This window comes from Grammomys surdaster, unplaced genomic scaffold, assembly GCF_004785775.1.
Source record: "Grammomys surdaster isolate TR1022 unplaced genomic scaffold, NIH_TR_1.0 129, whole genome shotgun sequence".
Classification (NCBI taxonomy): domain Eukaryota; kingdom Metazoa; phylum Chordata; class Mammalia; order Rodentia; family Muridae; genus Grammomys; species Grammomys surdaster.
Genome location: NW_021604587.1, coordinates 3413884 through 3423563, shown reverse-complemented (window position 1 = coordinate 3423563; position 9680 = coordinate 3413884). Strand labels below are relative to the sequence as shown.

At 44.3% G+C, this 9680-nt stretch overlaps 1 protein-coding gene across 2 annotated transcripts in view; it reads left to right on the top strand.

The window, feature by feature from the left end:
* Slc24a3 (solute carrier family 24 member 3) overlaps positions 1-9680 on the top strand; it is a 478143-nt gene that overhangs the window by 424130 nt on the left and 44333 nt on the right. For both annotated transcript variants that reach the window (XM_028754967.1, XM_028754975.1), the window contains exon 8: positions 7301-7326. In XM_028754967.1, the coding sequence (XP_028610800.1) occupies positions 7301-7326 (26 nt within the window). The remainder of the gene's footprint in view (positions 1-7300; positions 7327-9680) is intronic.

The window sequence follows — 9680 nt, the reverse complement described above, 5'->3', positions numbered from 1 at the left end:
GTGTGTGTGTGTGTGTGTGTGTGTGTGTGTGTGTGTGTGTGTGTGTGGTGTATAGACAAAAGTCTGATGAGTCTGACATTGGGATGTCTTCCTCAATCACTTTTCTCTTATTTTTTGAGACAGGTTCTCTCACTGAATAGGGTGCTTCCTGTTTTGACTAGACTGACTGGTCAGGGAGCCCAGGATTTGCTTGGCTCTACCCACAAACACGTGCTACCTCCTCTAGCTTTTACTTGGGTGCTGAAGATCCAAACTCAGGTCCTTACATTTGAACAGCAAGTGCCTTACCTGAGCCATCTTCCCAGTTCTGCCATCTGAGGTCATTCTCTCAATAGACCAGGTGAAGAATAAAATACATCCTCAGTCCAGCAGGGCAGCACTTAGCAAAGTGGCCTTCCCAGCACCCTTACATCTATCCCACACCCTAGTCTTAGACTGAAACTCACAAACTCTCTGTAGCTTTTTGTCAGTATTTTTTTCCTAGTCCTCTATTTTGTGAACCCAGCTATAGTAATAAAAAAATTTTTCTTCCCATTTTCCTTAAGTAATATGAAGCTTCCTACAGGGATGTGCCATGGCCACTTAAAATACCTCTGTTAAAAAGCTCTTTCCCTGGCCCACAGAGTAATCACCAAGCTTCCCTAAACAATTTAATTTAACTAGCTTTTTTTTTTAAGTTCTAAAATGTTTGGCAAGAGTAACTGCTGACCCCCTGAGGTTGTACAAGGAGAACCCATTCACTCACAGGGCAAGTGTGGATTAAGTGAGACCAGATGCCTTTTCTATATATCTTCTCATCAAGAGCCTCTTAAGATTCACACAACCAAGCCCCAAGGACAAACCAGGAGGCCTAGCGATCCAGAGAGTAGCCAAGACAGATTCTCCAGAAGATTCTCCAGAGATATTGCTTGGTGCTAAGGAACAGAGAATAATGAGCCCAGCCAGGAAAATGCTAATAGCTTCATGTATTGCTTCGACTCCAAGACAGCTGAGATGCAGCAGTTGACAATGGGACACAGACAGGGCAGAAAGCAAAACTATGGGAGACAGGCATGTGCATTCCACATGCAATCCCCCAAAATAAAGATAGTTAATAACAGACCCAAAATCATTTCACTTTGGTACTTAGGTTCCATCTAAATTTTCCTCTGTACTGTTATATGATTAGTCTGTTTAAAGAAGAAAGGCAATAATGATATATTATTATCTAAACCAATCATTCTTTCAAAAACACACAGTAGTTCTTCCCGTTGCCCTCCCCTTAGGAGTAGAGAATCCCTTTAGCCTCACACACCTTTGATATTGTAATGTTGGGCCGTAGAAAAGGTAGACAACGCCTGAATGCAAGAGCGATGCCACTATTAAATCCTGAGAATATTCTGTGCTCTTCGCAATGCCCTCTTGTGTGCTGCTCACATACGACACAGCTGTCCACAGATCAGTACAGCCGTCCCTGGCCTATGTTCCACACATCAGCACAGCTGTCCCTGGCCTATGCTCCACACCCAGACACCCGGGAGCGCTTGGTCCATGGGCATAGCTGGCCACACAGTCCTGCCCTTTTTCCATATTTCCAGCCAGCCTGTCAGGTTTCTTGCCTTAGAATGTTGCTGTAATTTACATAATCATGAAATTTACATAAATGCAAATGATCCATCACATCATCAGGCTAACAGCTGCCCAAAAGGAAATACTTTATTTTTACCCTTCATCTCAGTCGTGTCAGGGATTGGGAACATGAAGAGGATGGAGCCTTCGTGGGAGATGGAAAAGTCTGTGGAATAGCTCCCCCATAACTTGGGCTGCTACAGAAATCCAGTTCAAAGTGCAGTCTGTCTGTAGATGATAGACCAGGGAAGCCCTTGATCCCAGTTGGCACAGTCCTCAGGCCACTCACTGTGCAGGCACAGCAAAGAAGCTAGTTCAAGTTAACACTTCCATTCCAATCACTGGGCGAGCTCTTTGCAGAGCCCCTCGGTGAAGAGATCTCATGGAGGCAAGAAAACAGCTGAGTTGACACACATTTGCCAGAGATGACCAGAGACTCTATTAGTCAGCTTGTGGTTGCCATGACAAAATACTTTAGGCAATCATAAATAGAAAGGTTTGTTTAGCTCATGGACCCAGAAGCCTAACTTTAAATTCAAATAACCCTGTTGCTTTGGGCCCATTATGACTGGTGTGTATGATAGGACAAAGTGCCCACCTCATGAGCCAGAATGACAAGAAAGAGAAGAGGAACAGAGAGATATTCCACTGTCACCTTCAAGGAAAAGCTCCACAGGCCTAAAGACCTCTTTGGCTCTACTCCATAAAGATTTCACTAGCCTTCTAATAGTGCCAACCTAAGCACCAAGCTTTTAACACATGACCCTTAGAAAATACTTTCCTGGAGCCTTCTGTCCCTTATTAGTTAATTTCCAGTGAAGAATGGGATTAAAAGGAAGAGAGGTGACTGGCTACAGAGAAGGCCATCTGGAAGGCCATAGTAGCCATGGTAACCATATGGTCATTTGCAGCCACAGTAGCCATATGACCATGTGCAGAGAGAAATGAATGCATATGTAGTCCCTTGCTTGCATGTGCTCAGTTCAATTCCTCTACCCCTACACAGTTCAAAACTCTTTCCCTAGGGGATGTTGCCACTCATAGCTCATACTGGGCTTGGTCTTCACATACCAGTTAACTTAAAAGAGTCCCCACAGACATGCCCATAAGCCCACCCAATGTAGACAATTCTTCATCAAGACTTTTTCCAAGTGATTCTAAGTTGTGCTGAGTTAACAATTTAAGCTATCCATCATGGCAAATAATCCTACATACTTGGGAAATGGTTTTTTTCCTGTCCCTCTCCTCCTGTGGTAGAAAAGCAATCTTGGTGGTCATGGCGACCATTGTCCTTGACCTTCCAGATGGCCTTCTCTGTTGCCAGTCACCTCTCTCCCTCTTAATCCCATTCTTCACTGGAAATCAACTGATCTCTCTTCACTCCCTAGCTCCAACTATACTGCCACTTAATTTCAGCTCTCCTGGCCAAGAGGGAGTAAAGGATGATAGCTAGAAGCCTCCCAGAGGGAGTAAAGGATGATAGCTAGAAGCCTCCCAGAGGAATGACTATGACAGAATTTTAAAGTCCGGAAATAAACTGACTATGGTCACACAAAGCTTAACTGATTTTGCAGTCCCTGCTGTGGATGTGTGGAAGGAACTGTGTGATTCTGATAATTCTGGGAACCTGGGGGTCATCTTTGCATTTGACTCATTCAACGGGGAGGGACATATTCAACTGACCTGTAGATGCCAGCTTGGTAGTAAGGAGCCAACCAGCTTTTACAAGGAAAATGACTTGAAATTCGTAGTTTGTGATCGAATTTGTTTTTATGCTGCCCAGCTACCAGCCCTTTATTTTAACAACCCTTGTCTCCTGTAGTCTATAGACTAAGCCCCGACTCCTTTTCTTCCTTGTAGCAGGTTCATATAAAGTTTATATGAGATAATCAGTCCTTCTTGAGCTCTTAACTTCTTGTCCTGCCTCATGCAACCACTAATGCCAACCATCCTACAATGTCCCATTATCCTTAAAGCATAAACCACAATGGGGCACATAGCAGCCGGCGTTTTAGTATGTCCCACTGGATTCCTCCCCTTAACTAAGCCACTCGCACTGCCTGATCCTAGACCTGAAGAAGTGGGTGATCTAAATACGGAGCAGCTGAGGGAGTCCCCATGCTGCTGAATGAGAAGGGTCTGTGGGGGCGGCTAGCTTCATTTTGTAGTTAGGAAAGGAAGATTTTTTTAAGATTTGGCCCTCTTGAAAGAAAATGATACTCTTGGTTTCCCCAGTCACTTTCACTGCTTAAAATTCTAGCAATGCTGGTGATCATGATATAGATTATGAAATCACAGCGATGCATCCATCCCCATTTTGTGGTTATAGCTTTATAGGATTCAAACACTGGGACTGTGGTGAAACGGAGGCAATTTGTGTGCATCCTCTTCTCCTGATTACAGCTAAGCCATCCTGACTTGCCTTTGCCATGTTTCTTCATCTTGAGGGAGCCATTCCCTTGGCCACTCCCCAAAATCCTCTGACATCCAAGGATCCACCTGCCTGAAGTCAGCCCGACTTGTTTGGAAGAATTCTAGAGCAGACACCAGGATTGACAAGCCCATTTCCATGGTATCCAACCACTTCTCAGAAGCCTAGGAGGAAAAAAAAATGAACACTTTTTTCGTCAAATTCATTTCTGTTTGTTCACATTTAGCCCAGCTGCAGAGTATGTAGAAACCTAAGAGCAAAGCCAAGTACAGCTTTGGATGAGCCACATGTAGGTTAGAGGCCAGGACCCTAGCTAGGATAGCGCTTGCCCAACAAATCTGAGGCCCAGCTCTCAGTAGCTCTCGGGACTGTGAGCTATCTCAGTGCCTGGCCTCAAACACACATGCAACAGAGAGTACCCAAGGCTTGCTTTCTCTTGGGAAAAGGTTGGGTCACTTCCAAATGCTACAGGACATCACTTGGCTGCAACTCATGAGAAGATCCAGTGTTGACACAGATGACGGATCCCCCTGTAGTGAACTTCAAGCAGTAACCACCACCACTTGCCACACGCAGCTATTGGCCAGCTGTAGGTGCTTCAGTGGGCTGTCTGCCTTGAGGTACTCCAGCTCCTCCCCGCAGGTTAACCAGAGCCCTGAAAATCAGGCTTGAACCACTTCATTTTAACTTTGCTGCCTAAACCAGGGTAGAGGGCTGGAATGTGAGCACCATCTAGTGGTGGGAAATGGAACTAAGAAAAGATTTTTTTTTTTCAGGTTTCCTCTACAGTTGGTGCTACTCCTATAGCATGGGGGCAGGAAGAGGGTGTTCCCTCTTGCAGCCAGAGCACAAAAATAGAGATATCTGCATTTCTTCTCTTGAAAGAATAATATCTTAAATAATATCTGTAAGGAATAACAAACTGATCTTCCACAGCAGTCTTAAGCAAAAGCAAAGAGATACCCATCTATCATTTTAACTTTCCACATAGAATGATTCTAGGCCTCCATTAGGGAGCCACCTCAGTCCTTCTGAAGGATCATTCCACCGTCCATGTTTATCTCCTTATTTCCAGTCTTCCAGAAAGGAATGACCAGGCCATCCTGCCTCCCTCACCTACCAGCCCTGTCCCCACTGACGCTCTGAGACGGACCATAAATCCCTCCCCTCCTTTTCCACAAGGGACAAGCCTGTTTCTACCTCGATTTCCTTACAGGCTCAATTTACAGCCCTCTCAAAGTGCCAGTTGGGGACTAAGTGTTCAAGAACACGCATCTGTGGGGGAAGTTTTACATCCAAGCCACAGTGAGGATCTTTGTACAAGCCTACTTTTTTCTTTAAATAACCAATAGTTAAAGGCGTACCAGCCCACAGCTTTTCCTAGAAAGCACACAAAGGATGCCCGTGCCTCTGTACTAAGGCTAGTTGACTCCCAGTGACTCCTTTTGTAGGATCTGCACCCCCATCTATGTACAATCTCATACAGACTACAGGCTCCCTAAAAGCTACATTCATATATGGCACTGCCTGCATTCTCTGATGGAAGAGAATTAAATTGACCTGGTCAATTAAACTCTCCTAGCGTCTCATATTCTCTTGAGCGACTATGAAGTAATTGTTCCATCCCCATGGCTAAGACTAATATTAAATTAAGTAGTTAATAAAAATGTTTTCCATCTTAAATAATCGGTTCCGTTCCATTATTTCATGATAACAATTTGTTAATGCTAGCAATTATGTAAAACAACCATGAATCACTGTGGTGGGGGCTGGACTCCACACCATCCAGCCGGAGGGGAGGGGCAGAACTATACACCAGCCAGCCCCGATCCCAGGAGTGTCTCCTTGACGCTTCTAGTGCTCTTTCCATTCTGACTTGGCATTTTCATCCAAATGTCAGCTTGTTGAACTTGATGACAGAGACACAGTAACAAAAACATGAAGCAACATTCTTTTAAGGAAAAAAAAAAAAACAACAACTTGTTAGAAAGAACCAGTTACAAGTAAGCATGGATCCTGCCTCTCAAAGCTTTAAACTCAACAGGAAGAGCTCCTGGTGGGTCTTTGCGATATCTTTTGTGTTCTAGCACAACTGGAGATTATTAGAATCGCTGGAGACCAAGGCAGTGCCCACATGGTTAGCTATGTTTACCATCTTGCTGTTTAGCAATCCTGCACTGGTTACCTAGTTACCCTGCAGCCCCTTAGAGGCACCAGGGGCCTCTGCCTCCGTAGGGAGTGCTCCTCAAAGGTCTTCATGCCCAGAGAAGCTATGTAACCTTTTCCATGGCTTCCCACGTCCACAGCCTTTCTAGGTCCTGTGAGTCATGTGAGCAGATTAGCCCGTCAAGAAAAGTGAGCCAAAATTGGAGCCTGGCCTGCGTCCTGGAATCAATCCCACAAATGGGTTGAACAATCCCCAAATTATTTCTGCTTCACAGGATTTGGTTTCCCTATATAGATTGAAAGTACCAGTTTTCTTGTATTTTATCTTATTTTCTTTTGTTTTCCCAAGTGGGAATTGATGGGGGTGGTGCTGGGCTGGAGGTTAACTGGTTACACTTTGTTACAGATGCTCTGTTGATCCCAACATATAAGAATAAAATCTCCGTTTCTTACTTATTCCCCTCACTGCTTCTGACCTTCCCTAGCCCCCTTCCTTAACAGAAGGCACAGGGCATGGACAGCCAACAGGGCCCAGGATCTGCAAATACATTCCATTGTATTCACTTGACTTGGGTCACTTTCTATGTGAGATGCCAAGGGGTGCTGATCCCCCTACTTTTAGTTGTGATCTAACAAAAGGAGTCAGTTAAAAGGTCAATGTTGAGCGCGGAAGGTCAAGTGCTTATGTTGGGTCTGTGAATGGGTGACACACTGCACTGAGAAGTGCAGAAATGTCACTAGTGCCAACTAAGGGATCCGCATTCAAAAGTACCTGCCCTTCTAGTCCTAAATCCCATGATGTGTCTTGTTTTACAAAGCAGTCTTCCCTCCCAGTCCCTCTATCTGGAGACAGACACGGAAGGGCAGCCTGGATCACCTGGTGCTTCTGCCCACAACAATCTTTGCACAACTTGTCCTTTTACTATCAATAGCCAAAGACTACAGAAAGAGTTTTCCCTCAGGTGCCTGACATTCCAGCACAGCTGTGAGTGCCACCATGCCAGCAGTGAGCACTGACAGCACTCCATGTTAAAAGGTTGTATGTGCACGTGTGTGCACGATCCTCTAACTGCCTTTCTTATTTTTTTTCCACAGTTCATTTACGATGAAAAAGTTTCTTGGTAAGTACCTCTTTTCTCCCTTCTAATTGTCCCCTTTTCTGGTGGAGAGCTAAATGCACTGCAGGATGGAGTTGAGGTTTAGAAAAGGAAGAGGGACAGCAAAATGGCTCAGCAAGTAAAGGCACTTGCTGCCATGGCCAACAACCTGGGTTTAATCTCTAGAACTCATATGATCAAAGGAGAAAATTCACTCCCACAAGTTGTCCTCTGACCTCCACACCCATACTGGCATGCCTGTATGTGCCAAATAAATAAACACACACAAATAAGTAAATCTAATTTAGAAAAGGAAAAAAATCTCATGACACCTTAAAACAACCAGGATTCCTCAGAATCCTCCATCTCTCTCAACAACAACAATAAATTACCTTTTATCAAGCATTTCCCTTGGATTGGGGTTCATATCTTCATATCTAGATATCTTTAGTGTAGAGGGTGAATGTTGTACATTTTCTGTGTCTTTCTCCAGTCAGCCATTGCTAGACCATGGTTGTGGTTTTGACTAATCTTTTCATATCTGTGTCAGTCAATTTTCCATTAGTATAACAAAGTAACATAGGCAATCAACTTATATAGAGAAAAAGTTCGGGTTTTTTTGCTCCCAGCTTGGAAGGTTTCAGTCCATGTTCTGCTAGCACACGATGGTAAGAGGGAATGTTTGGCAAAACTAAACCATTCACTCCATGACCAGAAAGCAATAGAAAGAGGGACCCGCTATCTTCTTCATGGTCACATGCCTACTGATGGCCTTCCACTGGGCCCTGCCTCTTCAGGCTTACACCAAACTGAGAGCCAAGCCTTCAACATGTGGACCTTTGGGAGGAACATTCTGGACCTGAGCTGTAGCAGGATGCAAACCAAGTTCAGTATTCCAAGCCTCAGTGTCATCTCAGGAGTCAGGATCTAAGCACAGCGCAGCTGGTTATCTGTTGAAGTGCTGCTGAGACTCTAAAAGGAGTCCCATGGCTCTGAGAGTCCGTGGTGATTGAGATAGGAGGTATTAATTCAATTAAATATATGGAAGGATATTTGCATTTTGTCCAAACTGGAATTCTTGAAGTAAGTTCTGAGCAAGTCCAATGTGTTTGAAATGGAAATAGAAATTTGGTGTCCTATGCTTTCTTGTTACAGCTTTTTTTTTTGATCCACATAAGTAGAAGAAAATGAAAGACTTCTTAGAAATAGGAGTGACTCTGTAGCTAGAAACTTCCACGGCATTACTTTGAGCTAGAAATAAGCTATAAAAAGAGACAGAGAATTCCTGTGGCTTCACTTTCAGAAAACATTCTCAGCTTTTATTCTATGCAGGTTAGAATAAAACCTGTGCTTCTGTCTGAGAGCAAAACTTCCAAACCTTGAGGGGGGGAGGGGACCAAGGACCTACCTCAGTAACAAGGAATGCCATAGGGGAGCTATGCCAGTACATAGAGATAAGTTGTTGACGTCCTGTAAGACCTATCTCTATTTTCTTTAATAATCAGCTTGTGACGCATTTGGGAAAACAGCTATTAAAAATTCAGATTATGATAAAGCACATACAGTTTTATTTTTAAAAGAACTTTATTCTTCATACTCATTCATAAAAATAATATTTTTGAAGTAATAGTGACCAAATGCCTGAAAGGGGTCAGCATGACTGGGAGCACCCCGGGTCCCCACATCTGTTAGGGATGCTGCTCTCAAGTGTGGCATATCAGGGTCACTGCTGACCTCAGCCATGGTCCACCCCTGCTGGGAAGGGTCATCTCAGGGTGAGGATCTGACATCTTGGGGAGCACACACTTGTGCTAGCTCATAGAACTGCACAACCACATGAGAGCCACAGCAGAGAGAGATGAATGCAGACAGCCTGGGGAACCAGCTTTGGTTGGTACAGAACCCTTTGAGAGACCTAACATGTCTTAGAGCCAGGAAAGAGAGTGATTTTTTTCTTTTCATTCCAAAGGCGTCTTAGTCACTGCTCTGTAGTAGTGATGGGACACTATGGCCAGGGCAACTCATATAAGGGAAAGCATTTAACTGGGGCTGGCTTACAGTTTCAGAGGTTTAGTCCATTATTGTCATGTCAGGAAGCATGCAGGCAGACATGGTAGCTGAGAGTTCTACATCAGAATCCAAAGACAGAAAGAAGAGGAGAGAGAATCATTGGGTCTGGCTTGAGCTTCAGAAACTCCAAAGCCCAAACCCAGTGACGTACTTCCTCAAACAAGGCCACATCTCCTAATCAAGCAGTACCACGCCCTAACGACCAAACATTCAAACATATGAGCCTTTAGGGGCCATTCCTATTCAAACAGCCACAAGTGTTCTCTCTCTCTCTCTCTCTCTCTCTCTCTCTCTCTCTCTCTCTCTCT